Source organism: Orycteropus afer, unplaced genomic scaffold (genome assembly GCF_000298275.1).
Source record: "Orycteropus afer afer isolate SDZICR_OR568_19922 unplaced genomic scaffold, OryAfe1.0 scaffold00090, whole genome shotgun sequence".
NCBI classification, from domain to species: Eukaryota; Metazoa; Chordata; class Mammalia; order Tubulidentata; family Orycteropodidae; genus Orycteropus; species Orycteropus afer.
This window is the reverse complement of record NW_006921677.1, coordinates 4178150-4204504: the sequence shown is the minus strand read 5'-3', so window position 1 is coordinate 4204504 and position 26355 is coordinate 4178150. Positions and strand designations below refer to the sequence as shown.

The 26355-nt window shown below is 34.4% G+C and overlaps 1 protein-coding gene across 1 annotated transcript in view; it reads right to left on the bottom strand.

Moving 5' to 3' along the window:
• Positions 1-26355, bottom strand: part of PARD3 (par-3 family cell polarity regulator) — a 1032882-nt gene that overhangs the window by 389638 nt on the left and 616889 nt on the right. Inside the window, exons 8-14 of the mRNA XM_007942439.2 lie at positions 25665-25790; positions 24154-24536; positions 20095-20234; positions 16908-17036; positions 14588-14626; positions 5079-5267; positions 4155-4325 (exon numbers count right to left, since the gene is read on the bottom strand). Of these exons, the coding sequence (XP_007940630.1) occupies positions 4155-4325; positions 5079-5267; positions 14588-14626; positions 16908-17036; positions 20095-20234; positions 24154-24536; positions 25665-25790 (1177 nt within the window). The remainder of the gene's footprint in view (positions 1-4154; positions 4326-5078; positions 5268-14587; positions 14627-16907; positions 17037-20094; positions 20235-24153; positions 24537-25664; positions 25791-26355) is intronic.

Sequence of the window (26355 nt, the reverse complement as noted above, 5' to 3'; positions counted from 1 at the left end):
GTTTCTCTTCAATTTGAGTGGTGCCACATCAGCAAATGAAGGTCTCGAAAGCTTTCTCTTTTCCATGAGTAAGGCTGGGTTTATTCAGATGTTGCAGCTCTTTCCCAGTCCTATTTTTGAGCCTTTTAGCCTAAACGGACTATTCCTAAAGTTGTGCAGTAATGTACCAAACAGTGTTTCTTTGCTATTCATAAGGTTTTCCCTGGCCAATTCTTAATTATATACTACTTAAAAATGGTTAAAATGGACATTTTATGTTATATACACAACTTACTGCCATCAAGTCAGTTCCAATTCATAACAACCCTTTAGGACAGAGTAGAACTGCCCCACAGGGTTTCCAAAGCTGTAAATCTTTACCTCCTCTTTCTCCTACAGAGTGACTCACAGGTTTGAACTGCTGGACTTTTGGTTAGCAGCCAAATGCTTTAACCACTATGCCACCAGAGTGCTCTCATGTTATACATGCCTTACCACAATAAAATCAAAAGGAAAAGGAGGGAAGGAGAGAGAGAGGAATGGTGAGCAAGCCCTAAGAGGAATCTAAGGACACAAAGTCTAGTAGCTGAACATCAGAGAAGGCAAGGAAACATTTCCAGAATGAGGTGGTACTTAAAGATCCCTGAAAGGTCAAGAAAACAGATGGAGAAATATCTTCTAGAGAGTGTCTCTAATGTTCTATATAGGGACACATATTAGTATAATACAAGGTTTTAAGATGATACCTGATAAGACAAGTTGACATTTAATTTTAAAGGAAACATTAAAATACTATGCCACGCTTTCCATATGTAAGAGAAGAGGATAGCATGATGCAACAAAGTACAAAAGTTTGTTTGTTTGTTTTTGTTTTTGGTAAGTGCTCACCTTGTCTAGCTTGAAATTAAGCATGCAGACCACTGATTTAAAGATAGGATAGTAAAATATGGTTTTTGCCAAAGGCTGGCATGCACAGCTGACCAATAGACCCAAAAGGAAAGAATGAAAGCACATTACTTTGGCTTGAGGTTCATTCACGGCAATAAGATGCCTTAAGCTTCTATTAGTATTTACTGTAACATAATTTACACATACATTCCTGGTGATGCAGGCAGAAGTTCTTACAGGGGTAATATATATATGTAAGTATAAGAGCAGCAAAATCATGTCTTATGCCTTATGGGAAGCTGAATTGAGCTTTTGTCTTCATCTAATTCTTTAGTTAAACCCTGTCAGTACAAAAGGCTTCTCACTAGTATTACAAAGAAAGCACAGCACTCATGATAAGATTTTTTTGATATAATTGCTTTATAAGCTTACTCTGTCCTAAGAAATAGTAATAACCAGCAATGTATGAAAATGACACCACAAGGAATATTGAATATTAAAATCTATTACTGTCTACTGCAGCTGTTCCCTTACTTAAATCATTTTCATTCACATAAATTCATATGCAGACGTGAATGAGAGACACAGGGAAGTTTCAGTGGGATTCCAATTTCACGTCTTTTACAGTGCGAGGGGGAATAAAATCAGTGCTTTTATCAAAACATTTTCAGGCTGGTAGGTTTGCTTTGCTACTGTTTGGGGAACAATAAGGACTAATCTGAGTCAGACTGAAGCCCAAATGCAGGATTCTGATCTTCCTAATACTTCTTACACTTTGTGCCCTACTACAAAGTCCCAGATTTTTCTTTTATGGAAAACTTTGAAATGTTTCAAATTTTAGTTAATTTTCAAAAGCTAAGATGATACACCATCCAGTACAAAATAAATTCAATCAGAGCCAGAACTTCCTTGCTTGATTGACGACTGTATCCTCAGGATCTAACACATTATCTGACCCATAGACGATGCTCAAAAAACATCTCTGAAATAAATGCTATCATATGGAATGTGCAATGATTCAGTTGGCCAACAGAAAACAGTCTAATAAAGAACAATGTGGGAGCTCTGGTAGCGTAGTGCCTAAGGCACTTGACTGCAAACCGGAAGGCTGGTGGTTCAAACCCACCAGCCCCTCCTCAGAAGGAAGATGGGGCAATCTACTTCCATAGTGATAGTGCCTCAGAAACCCAAGGAGGGGTCACTATGAGTCAGTTCCAACTCCACAGCACATAACAACAACAAAGAACAATGTGTCTTGTAAACTTGCTGTCGAGAATTTTTCTGTAGCATTTTTCTGGGCTTACACTAAACAGATCAGTTAATGATTTGGCAACATGTAAGAACTATTATTTAAGGAAACCTGTCCAATGGGCTACTCTGGGATTAGCTTTTATATGTATCTTACATAAATGAAAGTTGTTATGTCCCACTCTCCCATTCTAAGATTTGTACTCGAGATTACATTGTTCTCTTGTTGCGGAAATTCTTTTTTTTTTTTTTTTTTTTAATTAGTTACATCGTTCTACACTTGGCAAATAAAAGCATTATAAAATATTGGTGCCAATTAATTATGGTCAATAACCATTCAAAACTTGGTCACTTTGTCACTGACTACCCACTGAGCTCAAGAGCACATTTTTCTCTGCAAAGTGTGATTATATTATAGATTCAGATTAGTGGTCATCATAACCTGAATGGCTTCTTATTTAAAGCAGTAAAGAAAGAAAGAAAGAAAGAAATTATATTTAATACATAACAGATCTATAAAATGTGATTATTTTTAGGTTCCAATACTAATCAAGGAGCCCCAGTGACACTAAGTTTAGGCATTCAGCTGCTAACCTAAATGTTGGTAGTTTCAACCCACCCAGCACTCCACATGAGAGAGACCTGACCAATGGGGCCATACTACTCTGTCACATGAAGTCATTCTGAATTAGAACTGACTCGATGATACCCCAAAACAACTTTTCTAATTATCATATCACTATAATTTCTTTTTCAATTACCCAAATATTGGTTTGTCATACTATGGTGGTTTGCATGTTACAACACCAACAGTTTTTCAAAGACCAGCAGGGTCATCCATGATGGACAGTTTTCAGGAAGAAAGATCTGTTGCTCAAATTCCAAAAATTAGCCAATGAAAACCCTCTGGGTCACAATACAACATTGTCTAATATAGAGCTGGAGGTGAGCCCCTTAGCTTGGAAGACACTAAAAATATACAGTGGCCCCAACACGGACTTAAGCATACCATTGATCATCAAGATGGTGCAGGGCTGGGCAAAGTTTTATTCTGTTGTATGCGGGGTTGTCATGAATCAGAGCCAACTCAACTAACAACAACATAATTTCTTATTAACTTTCAAATGCTTCAATAAACAACGAAGTATTCTTTTACTTATTTGGGAAACAGATGATCATACCCTGCTGGAGAGGATCCTCTGCATGTTCCTAATCATTCCTAATTACACATGACAGCATACCCTTGAACCAACCATGGCACTGAAAACCAGGCACTCAAGGGGAAATACTCCTCCACCACATATGAAGGAGAATGGTAGTATGGCAAGGACAGAAGGGAGTCTTAACACCCGGACAGTGTCACAAAAGAACACTAACCTGTAACAAAGTTAAACTGTCTACTACTAAGAATTTTATATGAAGCATCCATCCCACTTTAGATAACCAAATGAATAAGCTAGTTGTTGTTTTATTGTTTCTCCCCGAGACTATCACCTCCTGGGAAGAGCACTGGAGTCTGAGGATGCTGCAAAGGATCTGAATTCACTCAAAGGTTCCTGAAAAGAAAGACCTGGCACTCCGCTACTGAAAAATCAGCCATTGGAATCAGCGTACTACAGAGCACAGTTCTAGTCTGGCAAACATGGGGTCACTGTGAGCCTGTGCTGATTTGACAGCAACTTCAAAGTACAACACTGCTGTTAGAAGAGAAACTGTTGGCTCTGAGCAGAAAAGTGTGGCCCTGTTTTCGAGAAGTCAGTTAAATGTGCCTTTAAGATACCATTATCATCTACTGAATAGGCAATAGAAAATGTTAGTATAAATTGAGAAATATTTTGAGTGCAGAATTAAGAAAACAAATCACAATCCACTAATAAAACAATAAAACTAAAGCAAGTAAAGAGAATGTATACAGTCTCTTGAGGTCAAGTCCCAGGACCTGCCATTCTTTGTTCAATGTGAGGACAGCATCTTCGTCTAATTACAATTTCAGATGTTAGCGCCTTTTGTTTATAGATTTTTTTTTTTCAATTTTTTACCTCATTGCACTTGCTTATTCGCCTCGCTACAATAAGCTGGATCATTCCTCGTTTGTTTCCTTCAGTAGACATAGACCTTCTTAGGGTTTCCATAGCATCTTGGTTTGTCTTGCCCAACAGGGATTCTCCATTTACTGCTATCAGTTGATCATTCACCCGAAGCCTTCCATCCTGGGAAAACAGGTAAAAATAAGTGCTATGAAATAGTCTGTTATAAAACAAGCTGCTTTCCCTTTAATTCCTTAATTAAAAAAAAAAAAAAAAAACTTAATCCTAATGGATTATGCCCAATTGAACACTGGGATAATAACGTCTAAGCAGCCATTGTGGCCTGTGTCTATTTCAATCACTTATACATTTGTAAATCAAGTCATTATCATAATCTGTTTACCAAAATAGCATACTAATCCAACAGACATAAAGTGATTACTTTCTCCCTTCCAGAGACCCCCATGGAGGTTATTTACAACCCAAGACATGGAAAAGCTCAAGGCTATTAGACAATTGCAGAAAAGTGCCCCCTAACCAAACAGCCAGGAAATTTTCTCTAGCCTGTGAAATAGGATAATGGGACCCACTGGGAGGGAAGAAGAGGAAAAAAGATGACTGTTACTGTATACAAGCTTTGTACTAGGACCTAGGCCAAGCCTCTGCACAGATTATCTCCATTTAACTATAATGTCCATGGGTTGACGTTTCCGTGAGATTAAAAAAAAAAGAGAAAAAGAGAGAGAGAGAGAGATGAAATTATGGACTCCAACCCAAAATGACACATCACAAAGATTTCTCCTATTTGATTACGGAGTATTGTGAAGAAACCAGGAAACCTTTGTGAAATGTGTACATCTCCAAAACAGGCACAGGGTTGAAATGAAAATTATTTTGTTAAGAGAGATACAATTGACGGTGTTGAAATTTGCTTACTTTCGATGCTGCTCCTCCATTAATAATGGACTTGACAAAGATTCCCAAATCTGCATGGTTCTCTTTGGACCGGTTCCCTTTGACGCTGACACCAAGACCAGCTGATCCTGAATCATTAAGTGGAACTTCAAACGTCAGAAATTCCCTGGTGCCATCAGGTGTGAGAACAATATCCTCATCTTCTGCTTTCTAATAGAAAACAAAATTGCACAGCACATTATATTTCAATGTTTCTTTCTCACAGCTATTTTCCAAGACAGTTAATAAGTAGTTCTTTAATCATAACAGCCACAGTATTTCCACTAAAGTTGTATGACAAGATCCGTGATAACAGTGCATCTGCACTCCCTCCACACGATTCCTCAAGCCAGCTGTTAATATTTTAATGTAGCACTTGTTTCAATATTGAAACAAACCTAATCCACATTATAAGAAAAATGGGAAGGAAAGCAATGCAGTGGAAGGACTGAGTAGATTTTTCTTTTTTTGAGGGGTCTGTGTGGAATGGGCTGTTTATATGTCCTAAGCCATAAGAGAAAAACAGTAACACAGGAATCAAAACCAATAAATACGATAACTCATTTGTTCTTTTTTTTTTTTTGAATAAATTTTCAACGTTACTACTGATAGTTTAATGCTCACTCATGGTATATCTTTTTCATTCACAAGAAATAAGAAAGCCTAGTGACCCAAAATCAAAAGAAAAAGGTATTCATGCTCAGAGAGCAACTAAAGAGTTGTAACCTTCAACATCTGTGAGACAAAGTACAGATAAACAATGTTAGAGAAAACATTTCCACAATATTGTATCATATAGCTAGTGAATATCATTCAAGCATTACTGTTTAATTACCTTGCTGGATAGGCAAGCTTTGTTTTCATAATGGCAGTCACCAAAAACATACGAGGACAATCTTAAAATGCAATGCATTTATTATACACACACTCTTGCCCATCTTACTTAGAGAGAGGAAAAAAAGAAAGCTTAATATACACTGTGATGAAATAGAATGACAAGGTATATTGTCATTAAAAATATTCCATCCACACTACAAAAGGAAGCAGTCTATCTTCTGAATTCCTCTTCAGCAATCTCAGCTACTGCAAAGCCTTCAACCAACTTGACACTGATCATCTCTAAATCCGAAAAACTAACGCTGCTTCCCAACCACATAATGAACATGTGCCATCAAATCACAAGCAAACCGTTCATCTAGTTCTACAACCTACTTCACTTTTCCCACTATTAAACTACTCCTCCAGAATCCACTCAGTCAGTCAAGCTGGAATTAGTAAATTATACTTGAGGCATATATATATGCCTATACATAGCTAAGTTGTAATGTAACATGTCTTTTGAAAACTGAATTTTTAAAAAATGGTAAACAACACACACACAAATAGGCTACTGCGGACAGATGGAAATATGGGTAGCCTTCCATTTTTTGACTTTGTATCCCACCAAATTTTGAAATTTTCTAATTTGAATCAAAATTAATAATGATAAAATGATTTTTAAAGGAAGTGGGGACTTAATCTCAGATGGAATCTGAGCTGTTTCAATCAGACAGAAATGGTGTCTGGAAGTCAAGTATTTTATCAACAATAGATGACTTTTTCAGATGATCATAACAGAAGAGAGATGCTATTTTTAAATCTACAAATCTATTAAGAATGTGATTTTTAGAGAGACATTTCTAATTAATAACCAAGGTTGACATTTTATGGGTGTACACTATTTATGCCATGTCAAAGGATAGTGGATTTTTTCATGAAATAAAATTAAATCATTAACATGTTAAAAACATGAAAATTATATAATAAAATATAACAATAGAACAAGTTGAAAAGATACAGGGCATGATTATGTTAACTATGCAAAGTAAACACATTTAAGCATTAAAGTCAAAATAAAGCCTATGAGAACTCTCTTATATTTATTAATGTTCCTACAAAACAATTATATTTCAAATCAGACCAATGTACTGGAGAGAAGTAACATTAAGTACTCATATAAAAAGGACATTCATATATTTAGTGTGCAAAGAATCTTGTTAAGTATACTTGTTAAGATCTATAAACACTAACTTCAAATTATGTTTTATACATGTTTCAAAACAATTTAAGACTCTATTAAATAATGGCTTTGTTAGAATGAATAAAGCCACCTCAGTATAAAATCTTACAAAAATATAATGCATAGGTAAACCATTGCTAATTGAAATTTGGAATAGTATTGATAGCATAAAAACACACCATAGTCCTCTTTTACTTCACAATCTGAAGTAATTGAAAGAAAAAATTTACTCTATCAATCAGTATTTATATTTCCGGAAGACAAAAGATTTGCAAAGACACAAAGACCAAAGCTCATCCTTAGGTAGATCTTGCATGTAAAATCATTTGGTACATATATTTGCCTTGAATATGGAAGTTTCTTAATTGTCACTTACTGATTTGCATCCTCAGCTTGGCTTTTTAATTTTTACTGATTTTGACATTCTCATAGGTTTCACTAAGGTTTAAAATTTGCATTTTTTCCACTTGAGAAATCAAGATAAGAAGTAGACTGAAAATATGAAGAGAAAATTTAATCTAGTTGGAATTATTTCCTGACATGTCCTACTCTGAACCTTTCCATGAGAAAGTTTCATTTATTAAGAAAACTACAAAACAGACATGCTTTACTTTTTCAGCTCTGTTCATCAAATCTTCAGTCATTATTATCATTAAAAACATTTCATATTAATCCATTTGGTGCTTGACTTAAGACTAAAATTACTGCCAGCTTTAGAACTCAATTTTCTAGAAGTAGAATGTTAAAAAAATTTGCTCTTCAAAAACAATTTGATTCTACTTCCATGAATATCTAAAATAGGTCATTGCATGAAGATGAAAGTTTATTAGTGGATGCTGTGAGCTGGGGGGATGGAAGAATGGGAATTTAATTGCAAAAAGGGTACTGAGTCTCTGTGTGTTGATGAAAAACTTTGGAAACAGGTGAGAGTGATTGCTGCACAACACATGGAAAATAATTAGCATCAGTTAATTATACACTTACACATATTTTTTGTTCTATATATTTGACCACAATAAAAATTTTAAAACCACACTATCTGAAATGCTGTATCATACTGAACTTTTACAAAATCACCTAATATTCAGATTCTTACATTCAGATATAAATTAGAAGCTGGTTTACTATGACCCTATTATTCATTCTAAATTTTTACCTTCCTTATTACTTTCTATAGTCAAGTTCTTTTCAATAGCAAAGGGTCAAGTTCTTTCTATAGCAATGCAAAAAAAAAAGGTATTCTCTTTAACTTGCCCTTCAAACCATGTGTGTGTGCAAGTATCATGTATGTCAGTCACTCAAGTACCTACATGAATGTACAACCCAATGAATTTTTCCACCAAATGCAACCTTACCAGTTCTAATTTTGTCCACTACTCCATTGGCATTTTTGCCTTTTGGTGGTCAGAAAAAAAAGGGCATTTTTGCTAAGCATATCCCAATCTTCCTTCTGAGGAGTGGCTAGTGGGTTTGAACCACCAGCCTTCTGGTTAGCAGTGAAATGCCTAAGGCACTCTGCCACCAAAACTCCTGATGAACATATTAGAAACAGGAAATACCTGCTGAATGGGCAGAATGAAAGGTATTTACTTGCCTACTAGCCTCGAAACAGCAGAAAAAATGCACAATAAATCTGTAGGAGACAGAAAAATCTTTACAAGTGACCAACACCAAGGCCTAGCTTTCTTCTAGGCCAAAAAGGAAAAAAAAAAAAACAGTTTGAATACCAGCATTGAGGGTATACCAGGCCAAAAGGAATCTCTCCATCTGCAGATAATCTGCATTGTGGGATTATTTCCAAGAGAAGAAATGAAACTTGATTGTGTTAGACAGCAGAAATTATCATCATGATTAATTTCTAAACCTCAGTACACAAAAATTTTGATAAGAGCATAATAAATGTTATGACTAGAGACAAAAGAAACACAATGCGTGTGAGTTTCACACGCGATCATAATATTAAAGAAGTGACCAATATCTAACTCTGGGCTCTGCAAAGAAATAAATGGCTCTACAAACATTTTATTGCTCTCACTATAATTCATTGATTTCTCTCATAATTTTGCCTTTCTCTATAATCAATATTTTTATTGCCAAATACTGGTAAATTAATAACAGAGAAACAAACACTCTCACAACAAATAGGAAAGGAATGAGGACAAGTGGTTAATTAAAGAAAGTAAAGTCAATCAATAAATAAGCTCAGGTTGGTATTAGTAGCAATGAGAGACACGAAAATTAATCTAGTAACAAAATAATTACCAATTTTTTTTTCTTTTTTTAAATAATGATATCCAGCAATGTAGAGGTGCAACGGATACTTTCTTGTATTTTTGATATTTTGAAAATATCAAAAGATATGTTTGTGGAAGCCAATTTGATGGTGCTTATCAAATGCCTTATATTATACTTATTAATTAACCCAGAAATATTATCTTTAATAATATATCCTTGAGAAACTAATTGTGGTCATGCAAATATTAAACCACAAGGTTGTCCACTGCTTCAATTGTAACTGTTAAAAACTGAATACAATCTGTATGTATGACACTAAGTGAAACAGATAAGGAATACCTACAAAAGGGAATACCATCCCACTATTAGTCCTAGAAAAACATTTAATGACACAGAATAAAATTTCAGAAGAAACTGGGTTTATCCCTTGAAATTTAAAATGTCCACAATGTCACCCATCATAAGCTGGGCATTCTATTTTTATGAGTTTTTTAATGCCTGTCTTCCCTTATCAGCAGAACCTCCAAAAAGAAGGGATTTCTGTCAGTCCTTTCTGGTGCCTGGAACATAAAGAACTTAATACAAGAGATGAATAAATGTTAGTCCTTGATAGTACTTCAAAGTTACAAGCAATGTTAACTTTTGAAGGTGAAAGGAACTATTTTGTCTTTTCTGTGAGCCTATAGGAATCAAGTGTAGTTCCTGAGAGCATTAATATCACTCTTCAAGAAAAGAAAAAGAAACAGGTACCTTCCCTGTGGTTCAAAGTGGATAGACCATGGTTTGCTTCAAAATCTACACTGAGAAAAGCCAAACTAAAAAGTTTTACAATGGATTGAGATTTATGGTCAACTCATTGGTACTTTTATATCTCCCCCTACTTCTATCCATTGAGCAAAAAGATAATCTAGGATTTCACAGGCATCAAACCTGGAACAAAAGAAAATCACAAAAAAAGATTATAATAAAAACAGCAAAAGCCTGTGATGGAGTTTTCCTTGAATTCTACTGTGCACCAAGAGCTGGCAATATTTCAAACACCTGAAATAGATACTTGTCATAGAAAGGTACAAACATAGGCAGAGACCACAAGAGTAATTTTTTTTTTTTAATTATAGTTTTTTAACTTGATGTCTTTAATTAGCAAAAATGAGATTGCATATAAAGAGGAGAAATAGAGCCCAGATGGTGTAAGACAACATTAAAAATGAAAACAAAACAAAACCTCCCAAAAAAACAAAAAAGAAGGACATTTTCAAAACAAATTCTACTTTTGAATTTGTTTGGAAAACTCGTATCAGAAAAGTTTTTATTTGTAATCAGAAATAAAACACACATACATGTGTACATCATTTCTTTTGTTAAGGAGAATGAATTGTCATTCATCTGGCATGCTATTATGAACACATAGGCTTGGGAGTGAGGAATGGAACAATATGAACCTTTGATTTCCTAAAATTGTTAACTGTTGTCAAGTCAGTTCTAACCCACAGCAATCCTCTATGTACCCAAAAACAAAACACTGCCCAGTCCCACACCGTCATCACAATCACTGCTATGTTTGAGCCCATTTTTGTAGCCACTGTGTTAATCCACCTCATTGATAGTCTTCCTCCTTTTCTCTGACCCTTTACGTCACCAAGCATGATGTTCTCCTCCAGGGACGGGTGTCTCCTGATAACATGTCCAATGTATGTGAGATGCAGTCTCACCATTCTCACTTTTAGGGAGCATTCTGGCTGCATTTTTTCAAAACAGATTTGTTTGTTTTTCTGGTAACCATGGTATATTCAATATTCTTCACCAACACCATAATTCAATGACATCAGTTCTTCTTTGGTCTTCCTTGTTGATTGTCCAGCTTTCATATGCATATGAGCCACTGAAAATTCCATAGCATGGGTCCAAACCAAAACCAAACTCACTGCCAACAAGTCCATTTTAACTCACAGTGACCCCCATTGGGTTTCCGAGGTGGTAAATCTTTACAGAAGTAGACTGCCCCATCTTCCTTCTGTGGAGCAGCTGATGGGTTTGAACTGTCAACGTTTTGGTTAGCCATCAAATGCCTTAGGCACTACAGGCACACTTTAATCCTCAAATGGACATTGTTTCTTTAACACTTTAAAGAGATCTTTTGGAGACTGGCCCAATGCAATATGTCATTGGATTTACTAACTGTTGCTTCCATAGGCATTGATTATAGATTCAAGAGAAATGAAATCCTTGACAACTTCCATATTTTCTCTGTTTATCGTGGTGTTGCTTTTTGGTCCTGTTATGAGGATTTTTGTTTCATTTATGTTGAAGTGTAATCCATACTGTAGGCTCTAGTCTTTGATCTTGTCTTAGCTTTAACCAAGCAAGGTTGTGGCATCTGCATATCTAAAGTTGTTAATGAGTCTTCCTCTGATGATGATGCTTTGCTGTTCTTCATGTAGTCCAGCCTCTCAGATTACTTCTTAATAGAATACAAAATTTGAAGCAACGGTGCATTTTCTCTGTCAAAAATTCCAAACTTGATAGCTTGCCATCACTTTCTTCAACAGAGCTGACTAAATGTTTTGAAAGAACATGCCTATCTTTACTGTTTATATGATCCTTTTCCCTCTCAGATTTTCTTATGTGTTAACAGATGTACCTTATGATATTAAGAGCCCAGACCGTAAAGGAAATGGTTCTTCACCCAAGAATCAGGTTGCAAATACTTCCTCATTTAGCATTTAACTTGTCACTTTTTCACAGCATAGGTACTGCTATAGCAAAGTTTCAATAATTTATAAAAGCAAATCCATCAGTTTATTGTCTTATGACATTTAGGTTTGTCATGCTTGCACAACTATTCATGATCCAAAGTTAACAGTATATTTTTAAATTTAAATTCCCAATCAACTAAGATTTACTTAGGTGTGTGTAAAGAAGAGAAATCTAACTCTAAGTTTTTCAAGTGAATGGGCAATTGCTCTCAATAGTAAATAAAGTATTCTTTATCACTAACTTGAAATGCTATGTTTAAAACACATACCACACTCTCACACATGTGTTCACATATACACAGGGTCTATTTCTATAATCACCAATACATTTAAATGATCTATTTTTCTAATCCTGTAACGATAGCATGTTTATTAAATCATAGTAATTTTATGATATGCTTAGGAGCTCTGGTCATAGTGGTTAAAGCACTGGGCTGCTAAGCAAAACTGCAGTAGTTTGAACCAACTAGCTACTCCACAGGAGAAAGATGAGGTAGTATACTTCCATAAAGATTTACAGCTTGGAAACCCAATGGGACAGTCCACTGTGTCCTATAGGGTCTCTATGAATGGAAATCACTCAATGGCAGTGGGTTTGGTTTGGTTTATAGTATACTTTATCATCATTATCTTTCAAATGACTCTTGTGCCCCCACTTCATTCTTTAAAATCAATCTGTCCTGTTTCTCTACACTTCCTAACCCACTATGCTCCTAATACAAACATATACACATGCATACAAATATACAGCATCATGATTTCAATTCAAAAACACAAAAACCAAACTCACTGCCATCGAGTCATTTTTTTGACTCACAGTGACCCCTCCCTGGGTTTCCGAGGCAGTATCTCTACGGAAATAGATTGCCCAGTCTTCCTTCCAAGGAGTGGCTGGTGGCTTTGAATCGCCAGCCTTCTGGGTAGGAGTCAAATGCCCTAGGCACTACGCCACCAGATTTCGATTACTGACATATTTATGTATTAACCAAACCAAACTCACTGCCATGAAGTTGATTCTGACTCACAGAGACTCCCACTGGGTTTCTGAGGCTGTAAATCTTTATGTAAGTAGATTGTCACACCTCCTTCTGCAGAGCAGCTGGTGGGTTTGAACTGCCAACCTTCTGGTTAGCAGTCAAATGCCTTAGGAACTGTGCCACCACAGATCCTATTTATGCACTAGGGCAGTGAATTTTCTACAATCCACATTCATTAACGTGTAAAATTCTTATGTTTATAAAATATTTTTAAATGACTTTTTTTTTTCTTGCTTAATAGCTGCAAAATTGTTTGTATAAGAATATGAAAAGAAAATTAAGCCTGTTCATTATGATATCCAAATCTTTCACATTCTTATTTTTTTGGCTACTTAATATAAACCCACCAGCCACTCCTCGGAAGGAAGGTTGGGCAATCCTACTTCTGTAGTGATACTGCCTCGGAAACCCAAGGAGGGGTCACTATGAGTCGGGTTTGACTCGACAGCACATAACAACAACAACAACAACACTCAATATGACAATTCTGGAAAAGATAATTATTGATATTGTCCACTGTGGATACGGTTTTGTCAAACTGCCCACTTATAAGTAAGGTTTTTAAAAACCTACTTGAAACAAAAGTGCTTGCTTACTTTTCAAGCTTCTCATATCATAAACATATTTGGGAATGATGTTTATAAAAGACTGAGTGTTAGAATTATTAATGGATTATATTATATATCAATATAAAACACTCTTTCTGATGTAGTACATCTACACTGAAGTCATTTCACAGATACTGATAGAGCAATCCTTATTTTCTATGTGTTAACATTGTCTGTTAGAACTCAATATATTCTTTTATTTCCAGTCTATGTTATAAATAGGACAAAATTAATTCTGCTTGTTAATCTAATCTGGTAGTATATGACTTTTTTTATTAGGAGAAATTGTCCTCTTTACAGTTATTATGACAATTAATATGCTTAGCCTAATTACTGACATATCACTTTATTTTTTCTGTTTATGATACATTCTTATTGTATCCTTTTAGCCCTCCCTGAGTTTTACGTACCTGATCAAGTTTTCTGTTTTTATTTTCTTGAACTCTGTAGCCACTTATAAGTTGGCATTTTACAACTTATGAAGTCCTTCACATATTTGTCAAACTATTAGGCTCACCAGTTTTGGGTTTCTCTTACTACATGACTAAATAGGAAATTAATCTAATTTCTGTCTTTTTTTTTTTTAATGCCTAACTAACAAAAAATAATCAAGATATTCTGTATTGGGGGTAATAGCAGTAAGTCACCTTAAAATAAGATCACGTTGGAATTGAATAAACCTACTATGAGCAGGGAAAAGAAAGGGAGGACATATAACTTCATATTTAATTGGTAAGAAGTTAGTTTCACGTATCTTTCCAACATATCTACAGCCTGCAAAAGACAAAGCTCTTACCGTTTCTTTTGGAATCTGCATCTGGCTTGGCTCTGCATTCTAGAAGAATTGAAGAAAAACATAAATACAGACTGACCAAAGCCATCTTCAACACACAGGGACATAAAGCTTTATTTAAAAGAAATTTTGTTGGTTCTCAAAAAATATATAAAATGTGATTTATAGTATGCCTGATGTATAGCTCTGCTTTTCCAATTGTCACTAATACGGTTGTATTGTTATTTGTGCATGCATGTGTGTGTCCGAAGATTTTTTCTAGATGTAAATTTTTAATGGACATGTAAAAATTACTTTGAGGGGAAGAAATCTCACCAAACTGCTTTTCCTATTCATGGAATTTTTTTAATACTGTTTTTAATTTTCTCAACTAAATCTGAATTATAATGTCTGTGATAATTTGATAGTTAGACCAGATAATAACAGTCTAAACCACAAGCATTATACTTTAAAAAATTCACAGGGAATAAATATGATTTTTTTTCCATATAATATAAAGTTGCTTTAATTTCATAGATATAAAGGCTGATTTATTAAAAAGGCATATTAATGAAAGTATTTCATCTCAGACACAGAACTTAAACACAGATACCCCCAAACAAAGGAAGAGAAAGATAAGTTAATGTGATTCAAAGATAAATTTTTTAAATGGCCCCTATAACTTAAATCCAAAGGTTTCTATTCTTTTAAATCTTGAAAGACAGCTGTAATGTACAAGTGACAGCCTACTAGCTCACTCTTTAATGAAAAGCACACAAACAACATATTAAATAACCAAAATTAAAAAAAAAAAAACACAAAGTAGGCAGCAGAAGGGAAAAACAGAAGCCTGGAAGATCAAATTGGACGAGAGAAGAACCTGAATAACCCTACGTTGGCTATATGTTGGCAGTAGCCCTGGAAAGCCTGCTTAAGAACAGTGCTTCAAGCTTTGGCAATCTAATAATGCTAACTATTGCCCAGGCACAGATAAAGTGAGGAAGAATTAAAGCCCATCAAATCATGTCTAAAGCTTATTTTTCTTTTTCAAGTGCTCATTTACAATTTAATAGAGGCATCTCCAGATTTAGGATCAGGTGGCATTTTAAGCACAAAATTGGATAACAGTAGGAGAAAAATGGGAAACTGAATTTAAACTGAAAAAGAATGCATTAAACATTTTCAAATATAAATAAAGACATTCTATAGTTTATTCAAAACCTACTTAAAACAAGTGTTCACTTTTCAATCCTATCACAAGCTACAATTTCCACAAAATTGTTGTATTTGCAACCAGGCGATGTAATAGTTATAGGGCTAAAATTGATCTAGTTTGAAATAAAGGAAAAATGTTATCAACCATGACATATTCATACTTGAACTTATAGCCAAAGGGAATTAGACTATATGACAAATTTGGGAACCGCATCCTTAAACATTTGCCACTACAGTTTCTAAAGATTAATTGTTGTTTAGATAAAAGGTAAAAGCTAGCTGAAAGAGATGTCAAATATTCAAAAATGACCCAATTAGAATCTGTTTTGAAATATTTAAAATACCACATGTATTTGAAGTAAAACAATTTCTTCCTACAACAAAAGATAAAGGTAACTCCTGTAATCATGTAATTTTTACATCTAAATAAAACTTACCATTTTTTACAGAAAAACACGCATAACTATGTAACTTAATATACATATTTCATTCACACCAATACCATGTAAATGCCTCTACTAGCTAGACATATTTATGAATTTATTAAAAGTGAAATAGATAGTATGCAAACAAAAGCCTTTTGTTTTCATTTATATCACTCCAAATAATATTAGCTACATTGGCAATTAATAGTCATGGGCGTATTGCCACTTAGGGCTTTTTACTTTAAATAATTATCTTTTTTTAAAGTGATCCTTTTCATACAACGGCAACCAAACATCTTCATTTGGCTTACCTACATGTACTATGAAAAATTTGTCATATGCACTAGAAAAGATGGCAAGCTTTCAACCACAGTCTTTGGAATGACAGTTATGAAATAATCAACTTCTCTGAATTCAACCAGTCCGTCTGAAAGCTTTTCAGTAACAAACATTTGTTGTCCTAGACAATATCCCTACAATCTTATTTTTTAATATCCCTACACTCAGGTCTGTGGATGTCTATGACTAAAACCAAAAGAGTATGAGAGAAAAGACAGCTCATGTTAGATTAAAGCTGAAAGAAATAAAAATATGAAAACACTTCTCTTTGGAAAATGTCTCAATAAACATTTGCTAAAGGTAGCTAGACCAGCTCCCTGGCTCATGTGCATCAGAAATCTTTCATCTGCTCTGAATTTACACACCAGTTCCCTTGGGTGGAAGGCATCTTCCTGACGAAAGACCAGAAGGCTCACAGTCCCTTCCATCTTGGTGCTTCTCAACAGGGAAACAACTTCCTCTTGGGATTTGCCTGCTAAATCGACTCCATTTACCTAAAACACATAAAAAGTTTCAGTTGCAATTCTATTCAAACAAAGCAAAAGACACACATTCTAGGACTGGCTGTATCTGCTACAGAACCTAACTTATTTGATAATAAATTCTGCAATAACTTGATAATCATTGGGCTTTGGTAGCAGATAAAGAAAGTCATACCAGCCATCTAGATGTAAGTAGTAAATATTTTAGTATCCATCAATAAACCAAAAGCTACAACCACCAGGGCATTTAAAATGTCAAGTTAACGTAAAACTTACTGGCTTTGAGATATTTTGATGGTCTTGTATAGTATAGGAATTCTTATACCAAAATAAAAGGGTGCTGATTTTAAAGGGGGTAGTAAGAACACACCAAAAATATTTTGGTATAAATATTAACTTTCTATCAAATCTTACTGAAAAGTATGAAGAAAAACTAAACGTTTCCTTTTAAAGGGTAAGGTTAAAGAAGAATCACTACAAACTAACAACAGTAGTTTTTGGACAGGTAACAATATTTCACCTCAAAAAAAAATTTTTTTAAGGGAATTTTACCAGAGAAAAAGAGATCTGCAACCCCAATTTCTAGGGAAGCTCATTGTATTTATTTCATAGGAAACAGAGCATCATTACCAGAAAGCACTACAACAGAGAGTGTAGGCTTCTTTAAAAAAAAAAAAAAAACTATTATTTTCTTTAGACAAAATAAATAAATAACAGTTTTGTTTAAGGCAACTAAGTACATGACTTCGATTATTATTTTTGTTGTTATGTGCCCTTGAGTCGAACCCGACTCATAGCGACCCCTCCTTGGGTTTCTGAGGCAGTATCTCTATGGAAGTAGATTGCCCAATCTTCCTTCTGAGGAGTGGCTGGTTGGTTAGCACTGCCAGCCTTCTGGTTAGCAGTCAAGTGCCCTAGGCACTACTCTACCAGAGCTCCCATGACTTTGATTATAATATCAAAATTTTCCTGTAGTTAAAATTTGCACTGGGATTCCTACCCAACCACTAAAAACGATCTTTTACAACTCTAAGTACTAAAATTAAGAGATTTCAGGAAAGATGTAAGTAACAACAGGTTAAAAGAAAGCAAGATATTTCTAGGCAATAATAATAACAATAAATAAATAAAAAGCTAGCCATTTGAAATTTTCTAAAATGTGTGATTCAGTCTATGGCAATACCATCCTGAATGTACCCGATAGGTTGTCTGATCTAAAATGTGTGATTCCAAATATTCAGGAAAAACTGCCCATAGAATTGTGAATGCTGTATAGATATGACTATAGACACCAGAAAGTTAGGTTTAAAACTGTGAAAATGAAGTTTTCCATTTTCAGAGGAAGTTGACAAGTATAGCAAATGAAGACAATTTCTGAAGAAATACAGTTGCAGGCTCTTCCAACTTTGTAAAAAGAAAAACAAAAACGTGTGTGATAAGTCTAAAGGAAAGTAATAATGTGATTAAAGAGAGAGAGACTCAAAAACAAAGTGATCACATTTTGAAAGGAAAGAAGGACTGGAGAAAAGGAGAGGATAGGTGGAAAGGAAGGAGGGAGGGAGAGAGGAAGGAAGAAAAGAGGACAGAAACCATGAGATTTTTTTTTTTTTTTTTTAATCCTGAACATAGAGGAAAAGAATATTGGATTCAAGGCCCAGCTGAAACACATATTAAAACATAATACAGCTGCAAAATTGGACTAATACTACTCAATTTATACTCCAAGGACAAGTGGTCCTTCTGAAAGCAAAATTCTAAAGGTATTTGTACTCAAGCTCTTCTTTTATTTAAACTCTATCAGTGCCATGCTGACAGAAACGTGGGATAAACAGAAAGGGAGTATGGTTTAAGGATCCAGGCCCAAAATATAGACATGGAAGAAAATCTGGAAGCTATTCCTTTACTTCGTTACTTTTCAAAAACTTTTTAGAAGAGCCTTATCTGGACAGGTCAATTCACTGCCTATGAAACTATAAGTAAAGACAAAATGGTAATATATTACAAGTTTACTTTAACATTGATATATGAGTAACATAACCAAAACCAAAACCATTGCTATCTAGTCAATTCTGCTTCATACCAACCCTACAGGACAGAATAGAACTGCCCTCAAACAGACTACCACATTTCACTTAACTACTGCACCACCAGGGTACTGGTTAATAATCAACAAAACCAGTGGCCACTGAGCTGATTCCAACTCATGATAATCCCATTTTTGTCAGAGTAGAATTGTGCTCCACAGGGTTTTCAAGCTGATTTTTCAGAAGCAGATTACCTGACCTTTCTTCCAACACACCTACAGTTAGGTTTGAACCTCCCACCTTTTGGTAAGCAAATGAGCAACCATTTGGACCACTGAGGTTTACAATACAAAATTTGCTGATAAGAAAGCAGTAGTATGTAGTCTGCAGAAAATGCTAATAAAACAATGGCTAATAAAGTACATTTTTTCCTCAGTCTCTCATTTTTATTTCTGACTATGGGAAATGCACAAACATTCACATAAACAGATGATATCTATGTTTATGTATTTCAAAGAGAGTTTCAAAGAACAATTAACAGAAACTCAGAAGGAACCGAAAGGACATTTTGAAAAATTACTTCTCTCTTCCTTTTCTGACATTTGACTCTTAGCTCTCAATTCACTCTCTATGCTGCCATTGCAAAATTTCCTTTTTCCTCTCACCAAGATACACTGTTCATTTATTTCATTTGTCTCTGTTCTGATAGCCAAGTAGACAGAAATTCTATATCAGCTGACATAAATGTAAAGTCATCAAGAAATATAACCTAATAGACATTGTACTTACATAATGAGCAAATGTTTCCTCATAAACCAAATGTTCTGAATAACGAAAAATTCATGAGCAAACTAAATGAAAAGATAATGTCTCACAAAATGACATAAAAAATAAAACACAGAAATACTTTGTGATTTGCTTTGTGATGTATACATCTGCCAAAATGTAAAATTTATTTCATAGTTTATGAAATACTGAAAAGATTTGGTTCTTGAAAGTGGAACTTTCAAGAATTATAGAACTTCATATTTAGAGAAGTCACTCACCTCTATAAGCCTATCCCCTGCCTTGAGTCGGCCATCTTGAATGGCAGCCCCTCTGGGAAGAATGTTTTTCACATAAATTGGAGCTGAACCCCCGATTGTTACATCTCGGGAAGTGATGCTAAAGCCTAAACCTTCTGTACCTGAATATGTAACAGAAGAAAATGAATAAATATAATGAGACACCTTAAATTTTACAGACCCATCATGCTTAAAGGATTTGTTATTGTCTCTTTACCTCAACTTGAAGACATTATATAACTTTCACAATGGCTTATATTTCTTCTAATATCTTAAGACTGTAATAGGTTTTTCAAAATAGACAATTGTGACAGGCTCAGATGATTTATACATAGAAAAATCATTACCTGAAGAAGTGGCAATCTTCTCGAAGACAGGTGAAAGTTAATATACAGATATGACTGCTAAAAGTTGTATATTGATCTAAATCTTTGGATACAAAAATAAACTTAATTTTTCTACATGAAAAACATAACTTATGGTGAAACCCATAGTTCCACAAAAATTAAGTGTTACTATGCAATATTGGTATCCATATTTGAAAGGTAGGAGGTAGAAGTAAGGGAGAACAAAATGTTCAGGGAGATGGATGAGAAATGTTAAAAAAAAAAAAAAAAAAATTGTAGATACAGATAATGGAATCTGTAACTAGGCACAGCAATTTACTGACCTGGTTGAACCATATTATCTTTGCATAGTTCTCTTTTAATTCACCTAAATCTTCCTACATATATTTCTCAAAGATAAATAAATAAATAGAGCAAATTTCTTGGTGAAGAATTCATCTCAGATCATGGCTATCATCTCTGAGGATCATCATACTATGTTTAAAGGAACTGAAATTAATGAGGCATTTATAAGTTACTCAGCTGATTTGTATAATTTAAATTCTAGGTTATTTGGCAGCTTTTAGACATGCAGTCTTATAAGCTCAATACAGAAAAAGGGGTTACATGTCACTAGAACCAACAAGCAAGAAACCAAAATGTACCAAGATAAAATGTGCAGGTAATGATAAATTTCTAATGAGTCAGAGAATTTGTATAACACTTCTAATAATGATTCATTTGTACCTAAGCTTTTCTAAAAAAAAGGTACTTCTTAAAATATAACTTCCCATTTTGGTTAAAAATAATAGGTAGGGCAAAGATTTGCCATTCCAGGGAGAATAAAGAGATTTGCTAAGGTAAAAAATCTAGAAAAGAATGTAACATTGAGCCTCAGTATAAAACTATATGCAAAGTTCTAAGCAAAAATCTAAGTAAACAAATAAATATGGGCAAATAATACGAATGAAAATGTGGGCTACAGAAGACACATAAAGCAGAAATGGAGAAACCACTCCATAATTACACCAGTAACTAAACCCACTAAAAATATTCTCAAGTTCAAACAAAACATTCATTTACTTCAAGTCTGAAGTCACTTCAATGTGCCTGGACTGTTAATTTCTTAAGGCTTCTGTGCTGAAAATTGAATGGCATATTGTCTATACGAAATTTTCCTAATTATTCTATGGGGACTTTTCCATATGTCTCTGTGCTTTCATGGAACTCTAATGACTTGCAATAACATTTATTAAGAAAGAATTCTAAATTATCCTCCTTTGCCAATATTAATTTGTATGAACCACAAAGACTGACTGTTATATGAACTTCAATACTATTAAAATATCAGCAATAACCCCTAAATCTGTAAGCTAAAAGTTCAGGCAATGACCTTTAAAAGAAAGATAAATAGATATCAATTTTCATTTAGCAAAGCCAACAAAACATTTTGCACTGACTGAAGCAGATTATTGACCTTCTCCTCTGACTTTATTAAAAAGCTAATTTCTACAAAAGAACAGGCTATTTGAGAATGCCAAAATGGCAATAAATATTAAGAAATCATAATTAGGGAAGCAAATACATTGGGGCTATGCTGTTTTGTCATGTTATACAACACAGATCCAAAATATTATTATAATCATTATGATGAAGGCTTCTCTTTTTAGTACTTAAGAGTTACTGCTGTAACTCAAAATATGTTAGTTCACTTTGAACTGAAATTAAAGTTTAACATTTACAAATCTTATGCTTGTAATGTGTTTCATCAGCAATGTTAAATGTAATGCTAATATGGTAAAAATATTATCCACTAGCAACAATGAAAGCTTGTTCAACTCCTATCAAAATCACTATTATTAAAATATCTGTACTTAGAACTAATCAAAGAAAAGCAACATTCTTTCTAACTTACATTTACAGAAAACAAAATTTATTTTATAAACCACTTTTAAATACTGGCATCACATACATGAAGTTTGCTCCTTTTGTCATACATTTTCACAATTATTAAATTACAATCAAGATAGATATATGGGGCTTTACATCATTTAGATAAGCCAATGTCAGAAAAAATGCTTGAAAGGAAACCCCTGTTTCTATTTTTCTCCTATTGATTAAGCAGTCTTTCTAAGATAGGAAGGAAACAATGTAATCATATCTTTTTAAATGCTATCTAAATAAAACTGCTGATTCCTGTACTCCAAAGAATGATTCTTTATTTGCATTTTAATGGCAAATAAAATTTCACTTCATTTAAAAATTTCATATTAATGTTATAATTTATTAAATACAGTAACTGTGAAAAACTGGCAATTAACTAAATGAATATGCCTATCTCAATGTAAAAGGGCAAATATATTTACAAACTAATATCATTACAGCAACAACCAAGTAAAATGTTACCTTTGTTGACAGATCTCAAGCAGAATTTAATTTTTTATACAACTCTATTTGAGGTTGTTGGTGTGATTTTCCTTAAAAACTTATGCCTGTTATTTGAATAGAGAAACAGAAAGAAAGAGGATCTAATATTTCCCTCTTTTAGGAACTGAAAGCACTAAAAGAGGTTTATGCAAGCTGTCAACTCCAGCTCACATCAACCAAGTATTTGGAGCTGAAAGTCCAGTCACCAGAAATAAGGAATTTGTGGTTCACAAAAAGTTCAATGAAAGAACATGATTTAAAAAGGAATCAGTAGTCTCGGAATATACAACCTTGTAAAGCCTACATCAACTGTGTGAATGTCAATATATGGAAAATGTTCTAGAAAGAATCTGCTCCCAGCAACCATGTGACCTGACCAAGTCACTCAACCTCTCTTGGACCCATTTCCATCCAACCAGGAGTTGGTTCAGTTCATAAAAAAAAGGAATGTTCTTTATAATGATGCTATTTTGAAAGACATGATTAAAAAGAATATCAAAATGCTTGGCTGAAAATGAATGATGAACTGCAAAAGTTTATCTCAGTGCCTCGGGGGAGCACCAACTTGGAAATCACAGAGTCATCAAGTCCAGCTGTCAGCTCTGAGCTGTGCAGGAGGCTGAACAGAAAAAATATTGCTTCCTGTATTATGAATCCATAGTCTATGAAAAGGAGACAAATAAAACTATTGGGAATGAGTGCAAAGATTAACACAGAATTAGCAACCCCATCACCACTTCCTATATCACCTTAAAAAAGGGAAGCAATGTAGTATTTGTGAAATGCAGAGACAAGGAGCCAATAATGACTTAGATTCCAGCCTTGTATGGTGAACCTCAAACAACTTGTCACTCATCATTACCAAATCGGTGGGGCTGGAATGGAGAGATCCTCGTTGAGTGTTGTACTTGGAAAAGTGGGCCAATCAAAATAGTCTACTGGTCTCTATGTGTTTATGTTCCCAAAAGGTTACATTTCATTTTCATTCATTATCAAAATTTTTCCTGCAGTCATCACTGCCACCTTCTTGATATACACTTTTTCTTCCCAAAGTCATATTCTCTTAATGATTATATTTTAATTTCTATACAAAATAAATCAGAAAAATGAAAATAGTTCTAGAACATGTTTGAAAGTATATGCTGTAGCTTTTATTTGAAAAAAAAAATAAATAAATCTGTATATACGTTCTTTCACATACTAATGGGATAAAAATTAAGACTGTTTGGCTCTAGTTGGCAGACTTTTAAAAATAAATTCCACAAGAATAAAACCAGATAGACCATACCTTTCTTAAGCTGGATATTAAGTCTCTTCCCTATTTTTTTGGTGTTATAGCCACTGCTTACATTCGTACTAAATACATTTTGTGGTGCTGGAGCCAGAGCTGACGGCGGTTTCCCAGCAGGGTTTGCACTATGAGGTAGTCGTGGGTGAGAGTCTATCTGCTCAGGTGGATTGTTCAGCCTGGGCACTCTGGGTGCTGCATGAAGTCCTGCACTGCTTACATTCCTGTTCTCAAAATACTGGCTGTCAGGGCTGAAGCGGCTTGAATAGTAATTGTTCTTCTCACTTTGGGATAGTTGTTCATACTGCTCTTTATTTGCTGCAGGAACCACATGGAACCAAATGATGGGTGTACGCATGGCTTGGCGAAACATATGCTGTGCTCTGGGTTTCAGAAAGAATAGAAAATTAGCAAATTAAGACTGGCAGACTAGAAGATATTATGAGCTTAATTGAGTATACTAATTAAGCAACAAGAACTGACAGACTTTGTTGAAAGTGAAAAGCAAAATACGAATAACCCTTTTATCAATCAACTTTGCATGCCCTGGTACAAGTAGAGCTGTTCCTCCAAATGTAAATTTCTCATTTTCTAAATTAAAAGGGCAAAATTATATACAACTACAGATCAAAATACCGTGCTCTCAACTATACATCATTAAACAACAGTTTTAAGCACATCAACTGAACAGAGGCATTATAAATTCAATGTCAAAAGAAATTAACTATAACTTTTGTGTAACTTTATCCAATACAGCTTATAGAAATTATAAAATATTTCCTTACAAGTAGACCATTTGAATCTTCAAAGAAATAACTCTTTCAAAATTTACTTAGGAGACTGTAGAAAGCAACTATTCGTTATCAGTCAACAAAAAAAAATTCAAGTTCAGATATGCAAAAATTGCAACAACTCGAGCATGGCCTCGGTGGTTCAAAATGTTAATGGTAGTGAGTCCGAGTGTTAGCACATGATCTGGAACACATGTGAGAAGTAGCTAGTCAGGAGTCTCCCCTAATCCCTAATATGTCTCCTCACTCCTGCCTTTTTTCAATAGGAACTGCTTTTTTTGTTGTTTAAATGAATAAGTGCTTGTATCCAGATGAAGACAATCTGAATGCTCTCAATAGTTCAAAGGAGCTTTTTCTGTTTTTTCATACTGAGAGACATTATGTGCACCAGACTTAGAAATATGAGTTAAGGTATGATAAACATAAGCACACTGGTCAATCTTCTAAAAGGTGAGAGAGTAGCAAAATTATGAAGCCTAAATTAGGTCCATCATATTTTTAAAAAGCATCCTATCAGTTGCAGGGCATTTTGAAATGAAGTCTAGCAGTAGTAATTACCTTGAGTTTGATTAAATTTTTAAAAGCTAGATAATGGCAGAAAATATTCCATTCCAGTAAAAAGACAATGATCAGAGACATGTTGTTTGAAGCATTCCCATCAACTGCACTCTATCATTAAGAAAGCAGGAAAAAGAAGTGGTGTAGCCAGCATACACTTACTGTTCAAATCTTCTATTTCGAAGGTCGCCATCATTAATCCTGACAATGCAGTCATTCTCATGAAAAAGGTTTTCTTGTTCAGCTTTACCTCCTTTCTCCAATCGTTTTACTAATAACCCCAAGGTTCTGGAACATTAAGAATGCAAATGATTACATGTGTAATATTTCCATGGTGCACAATCTCCTACGGCTCTAATGCTGATATATTTACAAAGACTTCCTTATAAGGAGATGCGTTAAATCTCAACTAATACATTTTAAAATAACACTAAGAAAAAAATCACAATAGTCTAAATGATGTGTAGAAATTGATCATTCCAATAAAAATAAGAGATCATTTTCTGGCTCGTCAGTATTTCATTTCTGAAACAAACTGTATACTGTTCCCTATTCTTAAAAATGTCTCAAACCGGCTAGCCTGATGATTCAGTGGCTATCTCAGTGTGGAACGTGGGATGAGCATTTATTTGAGAATGACTTAGGCAGTTTTCTGTTTAAAGCAGCTGGTACACTGCTGAGATGCTAACATCTTTCTGTGGAAGCAAAGGAAACAAGGAAAGGCTAGCCTCTGTGCATTACAGATAGGAGACAGATAACGGAAGATTTCAGAAACAGAAGAATTTCTGTACTTAGCATTTGAATTGGGAGCTCTGGTAGCACAGTGGCTAAGACACTTGCCTGCTAACCAGAC